We start from the raw sequence: 23,096 nt of genomic DNA, 5'->3' as shown, positions 1-23,096 counted from the left end.
TCGTAGACATAAAACTTCGAGGTCTGAGTTTGCAGTGGCCAAAGCAGAAGCCAATAGTCACTTTTGCAGTTCTTTAATTCGATTAGAGAACTTATTTGTCATTCTCTTACACAATTATTTTAAAAAAATAATAATTAGATCTGTATGACTCACATCTTCACCCATGTAGGTCACTAGGTCCTATAGATTCAATGTGGGGTTTTAAAAAAGTTGTATGAAAGAAAAATAGGAGTAGCCGCTTAAGACTTTTTCTCATTCAGATGTAGGATTTAAGAAAAATGATGTTTTCCATTTCAAATTCCCTCAATTTCCTCTATTTAGTGCATGTTGAAAGATAGTGTTGTCCAAAAGTTTTAATGCACTACCCTCTAAAATGCACTAAATAGAAAAAATTAAGAAAATTTGAAATGAAGAGGAACTTTTTCCAGGATCTACGCCTTCACCCACATGAGTCCTATAAATGCAACTGCAAATTTTTTAAAAGTTATATGAGAGAAGGACAGAAGAAAGAAGTTCAGACTTCTCTTATTTTAGTTAGAGGACTGCTGTTTGATAGAAAACGAAAATATACCTAAAGAGATGCGAAATTGAAGCAGTCAGAGATACGTGTTTACACTAAACATGGTTTTTACAGGCAGCTAGTGCCTCTGTTGGAACTTATTTCTCAAATCTATGCAAACTACGCAGAAAAGCAAGAGATGCACGATGTTGAGAAGAGAACAAATTGGTACAGATTGTAAAGATGTCAATAGTATTGACAACGGTTTCAAAGGCTTGCAAACAAAACCCCGTGTCTGAAGAAATCATATGCTTCAACAGCAGTACCTAAATATGGAGAAAACCAACCAAGACCCATCCGTTAATCACACTAGTATTGTCATGAACATGAGCATTAACAATCAAAAGGGTTGGAAGAATGTAGTGCAAGAAATCAGCATAGGGAAGTTTGAGCCATGAAACAGAGGAGTGATGCTAAGAGAAAGACCCATGTCCGGTTCTCTTGTGTCTAAATTGATGTGATTCTTAAAATTACCATTAAATTTGTGATAGATTGCTATTGAAATTTGATCCAATGATAATTTTAAAAGTCACAAAGAGGATGTGAGTATGTCATTTAGCATTACTCAAAACAGAGAAGGGTTTTCTAGATAAATCCGGTCACTAATCAGTCTAATATAACACAAGACAAGCTAGTGCAGTGAAGTTTATCACCAGCCATAAAAGCCAAGGTAGTAAAGTAGCTATTCAATCAGGTGTTAAAACAATGCATGCATCTCACAGTATAACAGCAAAGGGTTAAACATGCAATATTTCATTTTATAAGTCCAAAATTAAATCAGTGCTCCCCAGATTGGACAGAATGTTAGAAAAACTACATTTTGACAATTGATCACCAAATTACAGCAATACAACAAAACGTGAAGATACAAACAGACAAGACACTGATTTACAACACAGCATCCAACAGAAAACATCAAACACCTACTACTTCTTGCCATCTTCGATGGCTTTATCTACAACTATTTTAACTTTTTTGTACTCGCAATCCATGGGCTGCATGGAAAACTCCTCCGGCGCCACCGGACGCCTATTACCAAAGATTGTCCACAAATACAACACAGTAAATGCTGCCAATGCTCCACAGGCAGCACCGAAAATCATTGCAGCGAGCACTCTCGAGAGGCAATCACTTCTCTTTGGAACTGCCAAAGTTTTGGTGCTTTTAGCAAAGGCATTAGGATCCAATGGCTCAGAATGCATCCAATTCGGAACATATCTAATCTTGAAACTCCACGAATGCAGAAAACAAGTCTTAGAAGAATTCCCAGCCGAAGATCGAAAGCTCACAAACATTTCCTCTTCCTCCAAGGCTTTGGACAAGTCAATCAGGTACGAGAGCAACGGACTAGAGGGCCTCGAACCACCATGTTCACTCAACCTAATCTCTAACCCTTTTGAAGCAGCTTCATAATCTATCCAAACATGGATTTTTTCACTACGAGGACCCAAATTATAAGCAGAAGCATTGCTCAATCCTGCTGATAAAACATTACCCACACCAATTCCTACATGATTCTTAACCAAACCATCATCACTATCCGTTAATGTATTAAATCTAACAGCAACAAACTCAATTTTACTTTTCCCAGATTCTAGAGAAAGCCCAAATGGACTAGTATCATTGAAACCACTTGGAACCATAAGGAAATCTAAACCATCACTATTACCGGTAGTCATTGCGAAGGAGAAGTATGTCGAAAAAGAAACCAAATTTCTAGACTTACCTTCGACAAGTTTAATGGGGTTCTTGTACTTGACTAGCCCAGCAATTGAACTCTCCGGACCAGTTAGTTGAACCGCATACCCGCCATTAACAACCTTTGCATCCCCATACACACCGATCTTGGACTCAATTTTTGGATCGTTGCCGAAACGTGTGAATGAGAAAGAAGAATCCGGGTCTGCAGCTAAGGATTTAAAGAAGAAAACGAAGAAAGTTACGGCAGCGAAGCGCCTGGAAATGGATAATGCGGCCATTTGATGAAGTGGGTATTTGCTGAATCTTTGGTTTTGTGCGGACTTGTTGGTTTCTAGGGTTTGTGGGGTGAACCCATTTGCATCTGAAGGTGAATTTTTCTAGGGTTTGAGAAAGCGGAGGAAGAAAGTAAAGAATATAGTGGGAGTTGGGTTGGAGGTTGTGAAAATTAAATACGTTTACTCGTTTCTGCGACTCTCTGACTCACTTTCACTGAGTGGTTGCTGACTGAGGGAATATCATAAAGGAGATTTTGCACATGTGCACTCAAACTTTATGAAATTTACAAGTGTTAGTCCCTGAGCTTTTGTGTATTCACATCTCCTCCCCCACACCATTGAAATACAAAGACTCGTGCTGGTACCATGATGGCATGATGTTTTTTTTTACTGGCCTTTTTGTTCATGAATAATTGAATATGACCCCTATCAACCTTTACAAAAGATCAACATGATGGAAGATCTTTGAAAGATGAGATGATTTTAGAAGCCTCAAGAAAGTTTTCCTCAAGATTCTTTTCAAAGAGAGTTTTAAATACCCATTATGGTACTGGAAATTAACCATTACATTATCAAATTGTATGACAATTATATAACAATTTACTACTTAAAAATATAAAAAGAAAGATATAAGGTGGTCAGTATTAAAGTAATGATTAAGAAATTCAAATTTATATCTTATTTTGAGCTTAAACTTTTAAGACAAATAATAATTTAACGTAGTATTATAACCAAAGATCCTCTAATTAAGGGAGTTTGAACCTACACATGAAAGATAATATTAAAGTAATAATTAAATAATTAAATTTACATCTTTTTATAAACTTAAACTTTTAAAATAAATAGTAATTTAACAGCCGGTTGAGTTGTTCGGCCACAAAACAATCACTTTTTTTTATTTGTTGTTACCAATTAAAATGAACTATTCAAACAAAAAGTATTGCATACAGGGGCAATAAAATTGTGACTGTATGGTAGGCTTTTTTGCATGCCTTGCAAAACTCATGGTCTCCATTAAACTGAAAGAAAAGAGACAGGAAGATAAATACAAATAAACAAAAATCACAAGTGAAAAGTGGAAAACCTAGTCAAAATTTTACAGAGTTATCCAAACAAAGCGCATGGTCCTATCCCTAAATCAAAGGGAGACACTTAAACAGGTGTGCAGAGACACGCCCATGAGAGTTGAGAATGACCTTACAAATGGGACAGCTGTAGAATTCAGGCCGCGAGTCTCCGGTCACCATCTTCCCTAGGCGAGTCCCCTACCCCCACCCCCGCCTTGTTTTTTTTTTTTCTAATATTCTTGTTGCCCAATTTAAAAAAAAAGGTGTTGTGGAGAAGGGATTCCCTAGGAGGGAGCCAGGGAGGGACCATTATGTAAAGCTTGTGCAGCAAGCGTTGACACACCCACGACCCAAGAGAAGAGAGACGCACACTAGTGTTGGGGGGTGGTTGTGTAGCGTGCCAACTTTTTCTGTTAGAAAACAAAAACAAACGTGGGCGTGCTTTTGTCTTCGTAAAACACAACTGGGTTGGTCTCTTTTAATGAAATTAATTTCTCCGTCTTTTCCCCCAAATAATTGAAGACACTTGGCAGCCACCAAACACAAGCGGTCGGTTTGGCCAATCTCCTCCTAGATTTGGCACTTTGGCTATTCCTAGTTATTTTTAAGGAGTTTTTTCAAGCTCATTTATCACATATATGTCATACCCATTAACAATGAGTAATTTTAGGTGGCTTATTTATATTTTATTTGTGTTCTACTAAAAATAATATAACTATTAAAATTACATTTTGATCAAAATTCAATAATGATCAATCGCAAAACCAATGATGATTTTAATAACCACATCATTCTTAGTAAGACACAAGTAAGCCACATAAAATTACTCCATTAACATGACGTGTTTTAAAGTAGTTTTTTATTTCAGACACTTAAACAAACATAAAAAATTACTTAAAATATATCACGTCAATCGGTATAAAATGAGTATGTACAGTAACATTATTGTATTTTTGATTGATATGAATATGAATTTGATTTGGCTTACATTTGAGTTTGAACTTGGGCTTGTAATTTTTGAAATAGCTTGCAAACTCAACATAAAATTAGTGTGTTAGTGTTGAGGGGTCTTGATTTGTTTAATTTAATGAGTCGAGTTAGGAATATTTATATGGTCTTATAATCATATATCGACACAACCTGAATTCGAAATGTGATATTTATAACTAACAAACTCGTGAACTCAACACAAAATTAGTGGATTATAGTTAAAAAAAAAAAAAAAAATTGATATGTTTAGTTAAATAGATCAAGTTATAAAAAACCTATATAATTTTATACTTATATCTCAACATGCAAATACGAATTATCGCATTTAACTAGAATTAGGTTTTTGATATTTAACAAAAACCCTTTTTCTATGTGTTTTTATTTTTACTTTTTACTTTTTTAATTTTTCTAAGTGCTTGGTGCCATGCATGTGTTATGTGTACGTGTCCACGAGGAACATTTAAACCTCGATGTTGACGTGAGCGTAAGAAAAAAGGAAACATGGACGGCTGATAAATGCCACTGAAGGATGGGTCAAATACTCAATGAAATCACCATTTTGTTCTGAAGCGGGGGCCCATCTCTGAATTTCGATCCAGCCCGTCTGTTTCGCATTGATCAATCATTTATCAACGTGGCAGCACTGATCAATCACTTTGATGCCGCGTGATTCGATGTGGTCCCTGTTTCATCCTTCTTTGGTTTTTAATTTATTCCGACATCTTTATTCTTTTCGCAACATTGATAATTTATCTCAAAAGTTTAAATTGATGACATTCTTCCTTATGTGTGTGGGCTTGATGAATGAAAAATATGAGAATCGAATTAAGATTTTTGTTCTAATAATTAAACTATCACTTATTTAAAAAATTTAAGCTCATAAAAAATTGTTAATCTAATTATTTAATGAATATTTAAACACCAATAACTTGGGCCACGACAGAAGGAGGGGGGATTGGTATTGGCCATGGCCTCTCTCTAATTCCTAACAACAAAATTTTAAGGTAGAAATAAACAAAAACTCAGCCAACCGGCTCTTAGCAGCAAATTTTTTTGACTCTTGGCCCCTACCCATAATAATTTCTAGATCCGTCCCTGCTGGTCGTGATCTTTTTATTTTTATTTTTTATTTCTCTCTCTCTCTTCACATTATAATCTTCGTTTCGATAAGATCCGAATCTCCAACTATTTATTACCTATCTGCATAACAAATATAAGAGAACTTTTGTAGAGTTCACCTAATCAAACTGTTCAAGTATATGGACTTCATAAAAACTCTCACATTTATTATCCGAATAGATAGTAATCCGAAGAGCAGAATTTTTGAGATCTCAACCATCCCAATAAGCTTATTTATGGTTGGAATATTAATGCTATTGGAAGTTGCAAAGTGCACGAGAAAAGCACAAATTGGATCCCCAAAACATGTAATGGCATTTACACAAAAATGAGAACAGGGACTTGGGCAGTGGTACTTGTTTGAGCATTTAAGTTGACACATGGACCACTAACCTTTTGAGCTGTTATAGGCATGTCTTTAACGAACTCTGTGAGTAACTTTTTGAACCCCCAACACCACCATGTGACCAAAAGAAGAAGAAATGTGGAAGAAAGAAAAATCTCCATCACTTCACCAGTTCAGCACATGGGAAGGGGGGTGGGTAAGCGTTTGACCTAGCCTATAAACTTGAAGAAAGGTCCAATTATCAAATAGACTAAGCCACTTTTATAGATAATTGTGGAAGCATGCGTACATACATGGAACAAAGTCACAAACCTTCTATTAAATTGAAGACTGGGTTATAAAAAATATATGTGATAATCATATATATACAGATATCACATGTTATCTTACTAAAAATGCACGTAAGAATTACATATTTTGGAGAGAAAATATCTCACCATAGAGCCCCACCTACTTACACTTATTTACAATATGCATCATCCACTTACCATATGACGTGTCAACCATATTTTTTGCACCTAATAATAAAAGGAGAAGGGGATACCTTTTTTGGCTCTCTTTTCCTCCTCTCACGCGAGCCCTTCCTAGGGGCTCCAAAAGACCTCTCCATCCCACGTCTCCCTCTCTCCCGGAGACTCATCTCTCTCTATCTCTCTCTCCCCATAAATCTCAGACACATCTCTCACCATTCACACACTGATTTATATATGAATAAAGATGCTGACTTAAGTATTAGAGAGTCTTCAGCCCCAACCGAAGACTTTGACCTTGTCCTTGTTTTGCAGGAACACTATAGCCGTACATGAAGTCCTCTCATAACTCAACCATGAAGAAAATTCGCTGGCTAGCAAATCTTCGGACCAAAAAAAGCACTAACATATTCTAAGGACAAATAACATAACATATCTACCTTGTATTTATAAAATTGTGTTTATATTATTGTCATTAGCCTTTGTAGTTAAATATTAAAAAGTTGTGTATGTATGGAAGCAAGATATCATATCTACCTGGTATGCATTATCAGACAAGGGATCTTATCCAGAATATGCTTCTTCCAATCAGAGATAGCTATCACACCAAAGCATCCCTTGAGAGTGGAAATAATATTGACATAACTTAGTGGACCATAAAATCTGATGATAGGTAAGACCAGGCACTTAAAGGAGCAGACCTAGCAAGAAATGAGCACCCTTGAATTTCAATTAACATGATAATAATGCCCTTGAGAGCTATGCTCTATCATCATAAACAAACAAAAACATGAATAAATAAATGTCCAGCAGAACTTTTTTGCCTATTGGCTTCAATTATCTTTTTGTGATTAAAAGATGTCATCAGCTTTGCTGCCATAGTGGGAAAGATTGTTCAGAGTTTTTCTGTATAGTTCACAGACCTTTAAGAAATGTGCCGGCAAACTTATTGGTCGGTACCCTAAAGATTTTAATAAGTGAAGCATGTTAAGACCACCCCAAGGGGCAACCAATTCCAAGTAGGGGGAAGAAAGAAAAAAAAAGGTTGACTGTATTACTAGTGAAAGAACTCATAAGTATAGGAGAGAAAGAACATAGTATAAACATTTTTCATAGGTGGTCCACTAATTACTTAACTATTGGCGAGTCTTTTTGTACGTGTTGTTTTGTTCGGAAAGGAGAGAGGAGGACTCAATGATTATTCGTTTGCCAGAACTAAAGGTCAAAATTTTGGCCAATAGGGATCCCGTAAAAACTTCTTTCGAGAAATGGGCTAAACTTGGTCATTTTTTAAGAACAATAGCTAAAGAGCTTGATGCTACTACTTGGATTTGAACCCACAATGATGGGCCTAAAAACAACAATTTGATAGTTATCTCTCAAAGAGTATTTAGTGCCGATTTTGGCCAACTCTCCATCATCTTTCTTTGGCAGAGTGGCATTAGTATGGCTATCAAAATTGCGAACATCTGCGTGTAAGTTCTAGATCCAAGTGGTAGTATCAAGCCCTTTAGATATTGTCCTTGAGAAATGACCGGGTCTACAAAGATTCTCTCGGCAAAAACCAAATCTTTGTGTGTTTCCGGTGTGTTTTTTTTTTTTTTTTTGAGAAAAAAAAATGTTCTGATATGATATAGATGTAAAAACTGTTTGTATTTTGAATTGTTTGTTAATTTTTTTTTAAGAACAAAAAAAAAAAAAAAAAAAAACAAGAGATTTTAATAAACATAGCATGTTTTCTAGCTTGCTGGACTCGTGCTCCATCAAAATCACAAAATCCAACCTCCAGCACCTATTTAGTTTAGAGATAATAGTCCTGTGAGCTGCATACTTGCTCAATGTCAGTACCTTTCTATTTTAGTCTCCAAGTTGGAAAGGTGACTTCCTATGGTCGAGTCTCTTTTCCAACCTGAGAGTTTTCTGTTTTGCATTTTAAGTCTCAGGTATGTCCATGTGCTTTTGTACAGTTCTGTTTTTGTTTGTAATACAAATACTTAATTATCCAAAACAGAGCTGCATCCTTAGCTCAATGTCTGGCTAGAGCATAGAAAGCCAAAAATAGTCACAACAGACCTTGGTCCATTTGGTAAAAAAATTTAAAAAGCACTTCTTTTTTTGTTGCTCTAAAAAGTTCAAAACTGCAATTTTCTGGAATAGCAAAAAATGAACTGTAATGTGAGTCAAACATAGTAAGGAAGAATAAGAAATCATGTTCACAGCAACTAATGTGGATGACAACTCAATGAAATGACTCTTCAGAATTGTAGATGACTCAACAGCACATGCACTTAGAAAGGTTTATGAAACATGAACAATATGGATGGATCGGTTGTACCATTTGTGGCCATTAATCCAGGAAATTTCTTAAAGCCAGTGCTCTGCAAAAAAATGTTTTGACCACCTCAAGCAGCATGTAATGAGACCTAGTGAGTAAGTGTTTGAAGACTATAAGATAATTCGGAATTGACCATTGATTAACCTTAACAATAATTTAACATCTTTTTGTAATCCTTATTCCTGACCTAATGAAGCACGGTATTGTAAGCAACTCAAGGATGTTGTCATAATGAAACTCAATATATAAGCCATGACTCAGCTCATATCCCGCACCTCATATTGAAACAAGCATATTTTACTTTCACATAATGACAGGGCACCACATTCTCCATACAGATAAGTGAGAAACATCTGTAAAGGAAGGAAATATATCACATGGTTGATAAATTTACCCATGATGATCATATGGAAAGACATTATTTACATTAGTTAGTCTCTGCAATAATATCATTGACATCTAGATCTACCAAACTTTCCTTCCCAAATAGCGTGAACCCCACAGTTGCCTGCAAGAAGAGAATTTTTCTAAAAGAATTATTTCTGGATTCTGAAGTAGATTAGTAGAAAATGACCTTTTGTATAATGTAAAGCATCAATTGGACCTTTAAAGTTCTCTAGAACAGCATGCAGGCACATTTTCTCTCATTTACCTCTTTAAATCAAATAATCTATGATAAAGAATGGCATACCTTTCCAGTTTTGCGATTCATCTTCTTAAGGTTGCCTACGAATTCTGCAAGAGTTCCAGATACAACCCGAACAGTTGAACCTGGGACAAGGAGCTTATAATCCTTCGCTGTAGATGAACCATCTGTGAGAGGATCAGAAGCTTTTCTGGATTTCCTTTTTGGCTTCAAATCCATCTCAGATTTTGTTTCATCATTGGGATCTAAATGAGAGTCAACAATGGGCATCTCAGAGTTGAGGCTTTCCTTTTGCTGGTCTTCCTCAAAAGCTCGGTCAGTTTTTTCTTGTTCCTCTTTTGCCTGTCTAAAGATCGCTTCCATATCAACAACAGATACTGGCCTAGGTTTGTTGATCTGTTTTTTCCTGCATGGAAAGAACAGCTTCTTAATTGACATACTGGAAAGTACACAATGGAGGTAGTATGCCAAGAGAACATCTATTGAACATGATTTTAAGATTTGGAATCAACAGGAATGAGAGATGGCTCTTTGGGGACTCATAAGACCAGCAAACCAGAAAACTTAACCCAAAAGGTTAAATGTCCTCCTCTTTGGATAGAGCATAAACCCATATCCCAGCTCATATATTGACAAGAAACTCCTTCAGAAGGTATCTAAGTCTCCTAGATTCCTTCTTTTCAGGCTTAGGTAAAGCCTGCAGTCATTAAATGGATTGAAAATCTTCACATATTTCTCATACAAGTCCACCATGACATGAAACCTGGCGACCCAAATGAGACCTACACAGAATTTACTTGATAATTACATGGAGTAGTTGACAATCTTTCTTAGTATTTTCAGAATTCCTTCTTTGCATTAAAGCCCAATGCTATATGCTGTTCATTATGATGTCCACACTTTCTGTAATGTAGTGCTTCCCATGATCCCATCCACCAAAATTTCTACATTAGGCAATATGAATTTTGAATTACATATTATTTTGTCTAAAAAATGCAAACAAGTGGTTCGAACAAATCTTTCGAGTACAACAAAAACAAAATCAATACTCACGTATTTCCGACTCTGGAACCAACAAAGCCCCCAACTCCATCGCACTCTCTTATGAAGTCATGTATCTCTTTATTCAATACAAATCTTAAGAAAACACACCCACGAAACAGGGGCTTTGGTGTGACTGAGTAGGAACCATTCTTCAATTTCCTCTTCACATGGATGGCTGGAGCATAGACCTGAAAATCAAACACTACGGGGTTGTAAAAGCTATATAATTTCACTTTCCCAACCATCCACTGTTTACTATCTTACAGCCGAACTTCCAACTTCTAAATAATAGTATCAAACAGAAAAAAGTGTAAATAATTTTAACATGTAGCCATGCAAACTGTGAAAAGATGAAATATAACATACTTGGTCTGTACTCTATCATGGTGTTATTGAAGAAGAAGTTGGCAAACAGAACCTCATCAATCATTCATCGTTATCAGATTCAAATTTAAGCTTCCCAGTTGAAGTTATTATGGTTTTACAGATATGCATATAAAATCATGACACACAAGAATGAGTGCTAGCTGCATATGACATACTACATGCATTGCCATTATGTACCACTAATATTAGGTGCCAAGTTTATCCTACCGAGGTGTCTAAACAAGCCCTTAACCGCTTTTGTGTTAGCGTCAATATGCACCACTCAGCAAGTTCTTATCAGAATATTCCTCAATTTCGCGTTATTTTTACGAGATTTCCAAGTTTACCAAGCAAGCCTCCTCAGGAAGCATATCGGACATCATACATAGTGATAGCACCATAACAAGGCAGAGTACATGAATTATAGTTGAATTCCAGTTCACTTTCCATATGAACCACACACTATTTGTTTCCAATTCAGGCCTTTGAATGCTTTGAACGCGTTGCATTCATTCAAAAAATCCATCCTAGACAGTCCAATTAGCTCGTAGCTAAAAACACAAGCATTCCCGTGCAAGTAACAACCGTAAAGACCCAGTAATTCATACTTGGAATCAAAACGATCAACATTAAAATTACCTTGAAATCCATGTCCGGGAAGTTCTTTGCCAGTGAGCGAGCGAGGACTTCGGCGGCATCCTGGACCTTGATCCGGGAAACCCGAATAACCCACCACTGGGGACCCAACTTAGCGAGGTTATCGAGGTTGAGCTCATCGGTCCAAGAGGCGTACCTCTTCTTGGGCTTCTTGATGAGCCTCTCCTCCACTTGCTCTCTCCAGTTGGTGGCGCCTTTGCTCTCTCTCCTCTCGTTCCTGAGCCGCCTCCTCTCCCTCGCCGTGAGCTCCTCCTGGGTGTTGGCGGAGATGAGTAGGATGGGGTGTTTGGTTGTGGGGCTTGGAAAGGGAAGGGAAGGTAGCGAGAGAGAGTGTTGGGAAGGACTCCTCCATAGCAGAAGTCCTAGCTTCATCTTCTTCTGACAGAGGAGGGCCATTTGGTTGAGATGATAAGTGGACGTTATTGTCCTCCTGGTATTGGATATGGACCTCATTACCAATGGGCCTGTGTTAATTCAAAGTCCAGTTCATTCAAAATAATTGAGAGTATCATTCCCAAACAAAAAATCCTATCATTTTATTTTTAGAGAAATTATCCTTCCCACATGAACTATCATGCGATGATCATTTTCCCCATTAACTACTAATTTTACATTACGATTTCATCAAACTATCATTTCGTTACCAAAATTTTCCTTCTATCAGTCAAGATCGTTAAGTCAGATGGTCAACCCTGTGAACAGTACAGTTAATCGTCCGACTTTATGATCTTAACTGACGGAATAAAGGTTTTGGTAACGAAATAGTAGTTTGATGGGGTCGTAATGTAAAGTTGGTAGTTGATGGAGGAAATGGTTATCACGTGGTAGTTCATGGGAAGAAAGATTAATTTTTCCCCCACTTTTTTTTAGAAACCTTATGTTTTTAATTTTAATAATAAATTCCTTAGGTTTTACCCAAGTTTTATCGTCAAAGTTAATGTTTTTCATTTGCTATGTGTGTCTTGACTCTCGTTTGACACACCAAGGACAATGTCAACATTTCATATCAATGTCAACTTAAAAGTTAAGTATTTTGTTTTGATTTTTTTACTTGACGCTTAATGATATAACATTGATATTAAGTGTTAATGGAAGTTCACATGTTAATTGAAATACACATGACATATGACACAATCAATTTTGACAAAAAAGTGATTGATGGATTTAGAGGTATACAATTGGTTATGGTAGCAGTTATTTCCTTATAATCGCAACCAGTTTAGACGGTTATTCCATTTTAAATAACTGTGACTAGCGGTTATTGAGTATCGTTATAAACTGGTTTTCATAAATAATTTCATAATTTTTTTTTCTTTAATATAAAACTTCAAATTTGTTAATTCAAAGGAGAAATAGTGTTCATATTTTATAATATATTGTTAATTCAAACTACTAAAGTATTAATACTACTATTTATTTGTGATTTATCTCATATCTCAAATGTGATCCGGGAATTATGTATGTTAATTCATAATTCAAAACAATTACAAATAAAAAATCAATATAAAATTAGTTTCCTCTACAAACTTCCATAAAAAAAATTACAAATCCAAAACATAAAACAACATTACAAATTCAAAAGTGGATGCCGATGACAATAGATCTATGATTACGGACCTACAATTTTAAAGTAATTTCATATATTTATAAAATAAAAAAAAAATTCCGGTTACCTAGTTAATAATAGGTATTGCAAATTGCAATCGGCCTAGGCGGTTAGCGATTTTAAGCGATTATTTAACAATTAGTGGTTAATAATTGCGCCACTTGTACACCCCTAGATGGACCTATTTAAAATTTAGGTAAAACCTAATGACCATATTATTGAAAATAGAAACTCAAAAATTAAATTCAAATAGATAAACAAATTAAAGGGTTAAATATGATTTTCCTGTCTTTTGTTGAGAAAATGCTAGGTAATCACTTTCCACGTGTTCCTTTCTAAATGTCCAAAGGGAGGGAGAGCCCAGCCCCAAAACCAAAAATTAACCGCTAAAGCTTCTACATCCCTCTCTTCCTCCAAAAATTTGAAAAAACTCCCGCGTCTTTCACTCCCTCGTCCCCTCCCTTTTTCTCTTTCACTCGCCAGTCGCCATATTTTATCTCCGATCTGAAACTCTATTTGTCTATTTGTTCTTCCTCCACGACTTTCTCTAAAACCACATCCACTTCTTCTTTTTTCTTTCCCTGAGGAAATGAGGAATAGATCCAGAGCTAAAAAGCCAGAGGCTTTCGGAAAGGGGAAGGTGACTCCGATCCAAGTCGCATTCATCGTGGACCGCTATCTCTTAGACAACAACTTCTCCGAAACCCGCTCCATTTTCAGAACCGAAGCTTCTTCTCTCATCTCAAATTCTCCCGTTCGAGAGGTACCCATTTTGCATTTTGTCAAACACTCGGTTTTATTTTATTTTTCTACGAACTGGGTTTTGGGTTTTTGTTAGGAAATCTGAGAATTCATGTGGGTTTCTTGCTTTTTGACAGGCACCCAAGAGCCTGTTGAGTTTGGGCGATATGTTGGACGAGTATATCTGTTTGAAGGAGCAGAAGGTGATGGTGGATCAGGAAAGGGTCCGATTGGAGCAAGAGAAATGCCGGGTCCAGACCCTCTTGCAGGGAATGCAAGCTGTCATGAACACTTACAATTCCAGCGGAGGCTTCCCGTCGCAGATGAATATCTCCAGCGGCGCTACCAGATCGGCGGTTGTGGCGGTTTCACAACCATTCCTACCAAATAGTTCTCCTTCAGGTACAATCCTAAGCCTAATTTGTTAGCTCTGTTCGATGTGCATACTTCGAAAATATTATCGACAAAACTTAGATAGTTTCATATGGTATCTCAGAGCTAGATGCAATGGCTGGGTTTATAGATCTATTTCGAGCTTTTATTTATTTATTTATTTTTTTCATAGATTGGTAGAAGGTACTGCTGGCGAGTCATTAGGGTTTATACTAAGTCGGCCTCGATATATTTGATTCTAAGTGGATTGGGTAAAACAGACGAATTAGTTAGGATTTTTCCAATTTTGGGAGATATCAAAGGAACTACTTATGATGATAAAGATATAGTTTTGATTTATGTGTGGTATCCCAGATTGCATTTGAATTGGACCATGAATGTCAAAAACTTGGTTGTGAGATTATGAATTGTGCTTGGAGATTAGTTTTAGATTCTACATTTTACTTGTTTTTGTTAGGGTCAACTTGTTATACGAAGAATGATTATCAATTATTCTCCAAATTATGAACCTTATTCTGTATGTCCTTCCTACTGAACATGAAGACAACCTTTGGATAGGTTCCTGAAAAGTGGCTGTCGTTTATTGACTTTGTTTGTCTTGGTGCCCACCGATTAGGTTGCCCAGTAAACAATACACCAACTGTGAATCCAGTGTCCACGCCAATCAACACCATTATGAAGCCTGGAAGTTTACCCTCACCAATCACAGACCCCTCTGTGAAAAAGAGAAAGGACTGTAAAGTTTCTATAGATGCGGCTCAAGCTGCAAAGAGATCTCGCAGTAAGGTACCCGCCAGGAACTTCACAAACAGAGGTAATTTTTATTCAGGTTTATGCATCTGGGTTGTGACTCTTATGCTTCTTATTTCCAGTCCCCAAATGAATTTGATGTCCATTCTTCTGGCAGGTGTGAATACACTTCCGCAATCGGATAATGCACTTGATTGCCAGGAAATTGCTCAGCCCTCTTGTGCAATTCGATCATCACCTGATAACTGTCTTCCTGATGAGCCATTGGTTCAAGGATCCAGTGTTGCTAAATGTTTGTTCAACCAGCCTTTGCTCTCTATTCCAAGCAATTCATCTGACCCCAAGACACCTGTGAAACCAAACTCCTCCCCAAGTGATAAATCCACATCTCCTCTGGAGATCTCTTCCAGTGCAAATTGCAGTAACAGAAATACTTCTCAAGCAGTCACCCCTACTCGTTGCACTGTAATCTCTTCCAAGAGAGTTACGGTAAGCCCAAACAGTCAAATACTGTATTCCATGGAGAGAAGCCATTGCATTTCTGCTTCATCGCCAATCAAGACAAACTTGAAGAGGCATAGTAGGAGGGATCATGTAAAAGGAAGGCTAGATTTTGATGTTTCCGATGTGGCAACAAATTCAGACAAACCAATCGTTGGTGAAATTTCTACATCTGAGTCTGGAAAGGAAGAGGACATTTTTGACATTGATTTTCCTAACTTAGACGCACTTGGAGATTTCTCCTTCTCCGAAATGTTAGGAGATCTTGATCTAGGCTTGGAAGGTGTTGACTATACTTGCCATCCTACCCTGGGTTCTTCTGTTGATACGATTTCGGGGTATTGTTTCTCTTCGAGAATACTGTATTTCTTATTTACTTCTGTGGATCCGATTCCTTTATCTGACATTCTTTTCTACATTTTGAATGAAGCTCATCATCTCCTGAATCGGTGGATGTTAATATGAGGGCCAATCAACTTATGTCAGAATATTCATCAACTGTGACAGAAGTATTGTCTGGGAAAGGCATGAATATCAATGGTGATAAAATTGTTCTTCAGCCTCATTACAATTTTAATGCAATCCATATATTGTAAATTTATTGAGTTGATTCACTTCTGCAGGCCCAGATTCTCTGACTGCAGTGAAGTCCATAACACAATGCATAACAATTTTAAGCCCTGGTTAGCTCATTTTTTATATTCTTCTTTTGCCATGTTTACTCTCATTTTTGTTTGCAGACTTAAGAGTCATTAACATGTTCTTTGAAATTGCAGCAAAAAGTCGTAGTTCTCTGGTTCAAGATTATCGCTCAGAAGAAATTGACTGTTTAAAGGAATGATTCTTAGGCTGACACGGTAACTTTGTTTACTGCAAAAGATGTTTAACTGTGTGAATGTTTTGAACAACAATTAACAGAAGCTGTCTCTGTTTTGGTACAGCATTAAGACTACTAATTCATTCCCTAGAATTAGATGTTCTAGTTGACATCCTATCTTTAGTTAGGTCTGGGAAACTATAGCAGTAGTATGTCTTTGTTGGATTTACAATCTCTCCGTTTACTGAGTGTTGTATTTCTTGACAATGGATTGTACATTTTTATGGAGGTTGCTGTTGGAAAATTGATATGGAAGAATTGAATTCCTTTAATAGAACTTTTGATCACATGTACTTATTTTCCCCTTTCTCTGTTCAAGTGTGACGAAAGGCTCAAACATATTCATAGGAATAAATAGAAAAGAAAATATGAGCAACAAGGATCAACCCAAGTAAGTTTGCAGTTTCTCTACTTCATCTGGACTTCCAATGAAAATTGGTGTACGCTGGTGAACCTGTCAAAGAAAAACAAAGTAAATGCCAACTGTTTATGTTTTCCATCTAGTAAAAAAAATTTCTTTAGTTTAAAGAAGCTCTATGTATTTATGTGTTTAGTCCCTGTTGTAGCACATCTGATGCACAAATTTCGTATGTCCTGTGTATTTCTGTTATATAAATTAATAGCAGAAGTGCTATGTTGATTGTGTAAAAAGTTATTGACAATGAGAGGCTTTTGCAACTATATCATTACCTCCGCTGGTTTGATGTCAAGTATTCTCTGGTGACCATCTGTTGCTATTCCTCCTGCTTGCTCTACCAAATAGCTCATTGGTGCGCACTCATACAAGAGCCTCAAGTTCCCATTTTTGCTGTTCTTGTTCCTGGGGTTCCCATATATGCCACCATATAGCAACATCCTATGAATTTCCCCCACAAGGCATCCTATGTAGCGGCCAGAATAGGGCTTGCCATTGATGCCTGGCTGCCTGAGGTGGGTGAGGTATTTCTTCAGATTTTCATCCCATAGGTCATAGTTACCTTCATTGAATGAATAGATTTTTCCTGATTTTGGTATCTTTATATTTTCATGTGTTAAAACAAATTCCCCATATGAGGGGTCCAAGGTGAATGCAAACACCCCTTTCCCTAATGAGAGTGTAAAGACAACTGAGCTTGAATACAGGCAATAGCCAGCGGCCAGTAGGTTGCTGCCTGACTGGCAAACATCGATGATGCATTTTTGCTTTGCTTGATCTAGCTGTGTTGTTGCAGAGGTGAACAATTAGACAGAGAAGAATAGGAATGGAGATGGTATGAGAGGATTACCGTGGAGTCATCATCAATGTCAAGGAGACATTGCTTGTCAGGGCCATATATGCCAAAGATGGAGCCAGTAGTTAAGGCAGTGTCAATGTTGGCAGATCCATCAATAGGGTCAAACACGACAATATAGTTTCCTGAGTAGGTTTCCTCAACTGCAACAGGTACATCTTCCTCCTCCGATGCTATAATCCCTGTGCGACCGCTAGACCTTAGGCAGTTGCAGAACAACTGCAAATTAACAACCTGAGTAACTGTTTTCATCAAGCTTAAAATGTTGTGTTGTGTGGTGTGGATAATGCATCCTGTGAAAAAATTGCATTGGGATTATGTGAGTATTGAAGTCTAGAGTCGAACATTAGTTACAATAGTGTATGGTTATAGAATAGGATTCGGATCTTGTTATTCCCTGTTCAAAGAAAAGAGGTAAGGGGTAATAATAGGAACTGTGAGAGCACCGAGAGGGGCTTCTCTATCCTTGATGAGGTCTATGTTAAAATATGTTTGGGATTGTGTTTGAGAAATAGAGCTTTTAAGTTAAAAAGCATTTTTTGACAAAAATTTTATTTTTAAGCTTTCGTCAAAAGTATGTTTTGACTATTTTTTGACATTTAAAAGTGTTTTTAATTTTTTTATTAAAAGGTTATTTATTTTTATTTTTTAATGTTAAAGGCGTTTTTAAGTCACTTCAACGCACATCCAATCATGCCCTTAAAGAAAAAAGCCTTTCTCAAAGAGGAGAGGGCAAGAATAATAAGAGGATTCCCATTTGTTGGAATCTTGATCCAACATATCTAAATAAGGATACTGTAATTGGCTACCCAAATTTCACGCAATTCAAACCGTATCTACAAACTGGGCACATGCAGAATTTATTTATTTCAGCAACTTAAGATTGTCAATTTGTCATAAAATTGGAATTACGTGATAATGAAAATTGATTATTATATATATTAAATTTTTTACACCTTGCTAATCCAAGGTTGATGTTCACTCTTGCGTCATTTTAGAGTCTATTAAATAGCCTTACTGGGCAGACATATCTACATGTGCACAAACTATGGTCGAAAATGTTTATGTATGATTTGATAATAATTGAGAACGTGAGAGTAAAAGGAACCTCGTTGGAGATAACGTCAAGTTTCTTCTGATCTTCGCCTTGGATATTGATTGTGCCATGAGCGCCGGTGAGATTGATAATGCTTGACCTCTGAAGCAGCGAAGCAATCTGCTTGCAAGCCAAGGAGATGCTTGAAAGCACGATAGTGAGCTCGGCGTCTATGTTGCCGGCTTGTTCTTGCTTTAACAGCCATGTCGTTAGGTTCTCGATTTGGAACTCCTTGTCCTTCTTTTGGGCTTTGGTCTCTGCGACAGTCACTGTGGATCCCACTACTGCTTTGCATGGGATCTTGGGCGTGGTATTGCTTGTGACTGTCTGGATCAGCTAGCCGCCGAGATAGAGAGGAGAGACGCGAAGATTTGAAGAAGAGAGAGAGGTGGAGAAGAGGGCGTGGGAAGACGAAGCTGCCGTCGCATGAACCATTCTCTCCCTCTTTTTCTCTGGGTTACAGCCTACAGGGCCGTGCTTATCCGACAATTGTGTGATTGTGATTCGTTAGGGTGAGATAAAAAGTGACAGGCGCGTGATTTGGACCCAAAAATAGAAGCAAAAAAACAGCTGCAAGTGGCTCGGGTTGGACAATAATTGAATAAGAATAATGGTATATACATATAGTAAGCTATACTATTCTCTATATATTGTCGTATAATTTGATTAGAGAGCCCTGCTATTATGTCCAGGTGTAAATCAATCATTTTACAACATCTAATTACTATGTCACACATCATCAATTTAAGAAAAATGCAAAAGATAAAAGTGAGAACAACCATACCAGATCAAAAAGAGAAAGAGAAAGAGAAAGAGAGAGAAAAAAAGAAAAAGAAAAAGAAAACCCTAGCCAACGAGATCCAGCTGTGGGTCTGGCAACACCCACAACCTAGTCGTGGGTCATCCTTTCCGGCCACTTTTCTGCTAAATCCAACTTCAAATTTCGTTTCTAATGTTTCAAAACTCGTTTCTAATACCTCAAAATTAGTTTTTAGATTCAAAACTAAAACCTAGAAGGCAAGGTTAACCCTTTAGAGATTCTATCATCCTAAAGGGATCTGTCGGAGAGGGCTGCCCCTGCCGTGACCAAGCCGTGGATGTGGTGGGTGAGTGGTGGGAGAGAGAAAAGAGGAAATAAAATTTTCGGTGAAGATGAAGTAATGAACCAGAGAAGAAGAGAGTGAGAGAAAGAAAAAATCCAATGTTTTTGTTTCTATTCTATCAAGTGTAACTAGCTGATGTGTACACACCTTCTATTGGATGTTGCAAAACATCACTTTTGCAAATGGACATGATAGAAGGTTTATCCATTTGATTATGTGTTAGTAAAAATTAATTTTTACATCAATATTTGTAAAAATAAAAATAAAGATTAATTTTTATTAACACATCATTTTAATTGTATGGCAATTTACTAAATAGTTACTCATTGAATAATGCTATTTTTTATACACATTTATTTCATTTATGTCACTTACATGACGTGTTTTAAATTGTTTATAATATGAGAAACTTTTGGTCTTAAGTGGATATTATTTTTTAAAAACTGTGTGAAAAAAATAAGAGCCATTTTTTTTTTTTTTAAAAAAAAATAATACATAGGATAAGAAAACACATAGAATTTCCCTTATAATATTAACTATTTGAAAAAAAAAAGAAAAAAAAAGAAAAAGAAAAAGCGTAAACCACTTAAAATAATGGACACCCTAATTACATTTGATTGACACTATCTAGGCAGAAAATTTTCTTATAAAATTGCGTGAAATTAATTAAACTACTAATTTCATGATGCACTTCAACATCTGTTAAGTGTCTTTCTTTCACTGCTTTCATCTTGTGCACTAAAAGCAATCCGATCTTTCGAAGTTCGGTTTGAATATTCATATATATATATTGCTGAAATCCTATATACCCATGAGATCTAAGCAATATAACTTGTCAATTTCTTCACAAGCTTGATGTAAAATATGCTTAAAATCTTTTTTTTTTTTTCTTTTTTTTTTTTTTGCACCACCCTTTGTTAATGTTCCAACAAAAGTATTCATGGGATGAAACAAAATTACTTTCTCTTCAATCTTCATATTAATCAAGCTAAATACTTCTCCAGTTTCTCCACTTCCTCCAAGCTTCCAATGTAAAGTGGAACACGTTGATGGATCTGTCCAACAAAAGGGCACAAAAAACACAATCCTAGTTATTAATTTTTCCAAGAAATTAGTGTCATTTTAGACTTATAACAATCATAACAGTTTACGAAATAGCTCACCTCATTTGGCATAATGTCAAGAACTCTACGATGGCCGTCGGATCCTTTCCCGCCGGCTTGTTCGACTATAAAGCTCATCGGTGCACATTCATAGAGAAGCCTCAGCTTCCCGTTCTTGCTCTTCTTGTCTCTAGGGTACCCATAAATGCCACCGTACAGCAGCGTACGGTGGAAGTCGCCGACCAAGCTACCGATGTACCGAGCAGAATACGGCTTGCCGGTAGGGCCGGGGTCCTTGAGATCATCAATGTACTTCTTCAACTTGTCATCCCAAAGCTGATAATTCCCTTCATTGAATGAGTAGATTTTTCCGGCTTTGGGTATCTGGATATTCTCCTGAGTCAACACGAATTCCCCGTACATTGGGTCCAAGGAGAAGGCAAATACACCGGTTCCGATCGTTAGCACGAAGATGACGGAGCTCGAATACATGCAGTAGCCGGCAGCAAGAAGGTTGCTTCCTGGTTGGCACACGCTTACAACGCACCTCTGTTCCACGTTGTCAAGCTGCCAATTAAATGCAAAACAACGTTAATTAAATGATTATGTTTATTTATTTGTTTAAATTGTTGAGAGATAAATGGTGATTTAACGGGAGGGAGACGGAGGTGGGCCTACAGTGTCATCGTCACCGTGATCTGCCAGGCACTCGTCATTTGGGCTGTAAATTCCAAAGATGGAACCAGTGGACACAGCTGCGTCAATGTTGGATGAGCCATCAAGAGGGTCAAATACAACGATGTAGTTGCCGGAGTAGCTCTCTTCCACTGCTACGGGCACATCCTCTTCCTCTGATGCTATGATCCCCGTTCGTCCACTTGATCTCAAGCAATTCGAGAATACCTGTTATCAATGCTAAATAATTGAACTTGTGCATATATGAGACCAAACAAACAACTATGGGTCAAAATTTGGGTTTCCATAAACACCAATCCGTTGTAGTCTAGTTGGTCAGGATACTCGGCTCTCACCCGAGAGACCCGGGTTCAAGTCCCGGCAACGGAATTTTATTTTATTTTTTTTGTTATTTTTCCTGAAGATCAGGCATCAGGCCTATCAGCAATGTTCCAAATCCTTCCTAGCAATGTTAATTTTCAGACAATCAACTACAATAACAAATCAATCTACATTTTCTAGTGTTTATTGTATAAATTATCATTAAATAAAATAAATAATGAATTAACATGAGATATTTTTATAATTACCCTTAATGGCAATACAATTTACAAACCTCATTTGAGACGACGTCAAGTTTCTTCTGGTCCTCCCCTTGAATGTTAACAGCACCCTGTACACCAGTGAGGTTGGAAATGCTAGCTCTCTGCACCAGCGAAGCAATCTGCTTGCACGCCATGGAGATGCTCGACAGCACAATCGTGAGCTCCGCATCAATCGCGCCCGCCTGTTCTTGCTTCAACAACCAGTTGGTCAGCGTTTGAATCTCAAACGCGCCCTTTTTCTTCTTCGCGCCGGCCGCCTGATCTGCTGTTCCCACAGCCATGCATCGAACCCCGGCTGCGACATGTTTCTTCTTCCCATTGCTGCTGTTGTTGTTGGGACACGTCACAAGTGTCTTGGATTCAAAAACGCATTGTTGGAAAGGTGAGAGGGAACGAGAGCTTGAGAATAGGAGATGTGATGGTCTCGTTGCTGCTGCTACTGAAACCATGGCTTCTTCTTCTTCTTCTTCTTCGTGTTCTTGTGCTTGATTTTTTACTCTAAGAAACAGAGATTGCGCATTGAAGGAGTGGATTGTGAGGTGGGTAACCATTTCTGATACGTCCGGACCCACTTATCCTCGCTTTGGCATTCCTTCATTTTGTGATCATGATTTCGTTTAGGACTACAAGAAAACAAGTGGGGGTAGCTCCAAGTTGGGAGGGTTGGATTGGGCTTGGGCTGAGAGTCCAATTCAAGCCCAATAAATCGTTTATGAACAATGGGAAGTCCAAATCCAGTGTAAAATAGCCATGACATCCTCTTGTAGGTAATCCAACACCAATATTACTCTAATGGGCCT

General features: G+C 37.3%; 4 protein-coding genes, 1 non-coding gene and 1 pseudogene across 5 annotated transcripts; 2 read left to right on the top strand and 4 right to left on the bottom strand.

Moving 5' to 3' along the window:
* Positions 1-1,296: 1,296 nt before the first annotated feature.
* LOC132191778 (L-type lectin-domain containing receptor kinase VIII.2-like) lies at positions 1,297-2,757 on the bottom strand. The gene has a single exon (XM_059606874.1). The coding sequence runs from the start codon at positions 2,536-2,538 to the stop codon at positions 1,486-1,488; it is 1,053 nt and encodes a 350-aa protein (XP_059462857.1). The 5' UTR covers positions 2,539-2,757; the 3' UTR covers positions 1,297-1,485.
* A 6,326-nt stretch (positions 2,758-9,083) lies between these two features.
* LOC132192258 (uncharacterized) lies at positions 9,084-11,974 on the bottom strand. The gene is made up of 4 exons (XM_059607536.1): positions 11,558-11,974; positions 10,562-10,740; positions 9,554-9,914; positions 9,084-9,370 (listed from the first exon to the last, which is right to left on the bottom strand). Exons 1-4 carry the CDS (start codon positions 11,969-11,971, stop codon positions 9,290-9,292), a joined length of 1,035 nt encoding a protein of 344 aa, XP_059463519.1. The 5' UTR covers positions 11,972-11,974; the 3' UTR covers positions 9,084-9,289.
* Positions 11,975-13,632: 1,658 nt separating this feature from the next.
* On the top strand, positions 13,633-16,599 carry LOC132161732 (uncharacterized). The gene is made up of 7 exons (XM_059571915.1): positions 13,633-13,944; positions 14,060-14,324; positions 14,932-15,129; positions 15,223-15,904; positions 15,997-16,106; positions 16,190-16,249; positions 16,343-16,599. Exons 1-7 carry the CDS (start codon positions 13,771-13,773, stop codon positions 16,405-16,407), a joined length of 1,554 nt encoding a protein of 517 aa, XP_059427898.1. The 5' UTR covers positions 13,633-13,770; the 3' UTR covers positions 16,408-16,599.
* A 94-nt stretch (positions 16,600-16,693) lies between these two features.
* On the bottom strand, positions 16,694-19,310 carry LOC132161733 (fructose-1,6-bisphosphatase, chloroplastic-like; annotated as a pseudogene).
* A 1,247-nt stretch (positions 19,311-20,557) lies between these two features.
* LOC132191845 (fructose-1,6-bisphosphatase, chloroplastic-like) lies at positions 20,558-22,876 on the bottom strand. The gene is made up of 4 exons (XM_059606959.1): positions 22,308-22,876; positions 21,695-21,919; positions 21,077-21,583; positions 20,558-20,968 (listed from the first exon to the last, which is right to left on the bottom strand). Exons 1-4 carry the CDS (start codon positions 22,845-22,847, stop codon positions 20,897-20,899), a joined length of 1,344 nt encoding a protein of 447 aa, XP_059462942.1. The 5' UTR covers positions 22,848-22,876; the 3' UTR covers positions 20,558-20,896.
* On the top strand, positions 22,009-22,081 carry TRNAE-CUC (transfer RNA glutamic acid (anticodon CUC)). The gene has a single exon. It is a non-coding gene; the product is annotated as a tRNA-Glu (tRNA).
* Positions 22,877-23,096: the final 220 nt, after the last annotated feature.

The sequence above is a fragment of the Corylus avellana genome, chromosome ca9 (assembly GCF_901000735.1).
Source record: "Corylus avellana chromosome ca9, CavTom2PMs-1.0".
NCBI classification, from domain to species: domain Eukaryota; kingdom Viridiplantae; phylum Streptophyta; class Magnoliopsida; order Fagales; family Betulaceae; genus Corylus; species Corylus avellana.
Note: the sequence above shows the minus strand (reverse complement) of the source record. Positions and strands in the feature narration are given on the sequence as shown.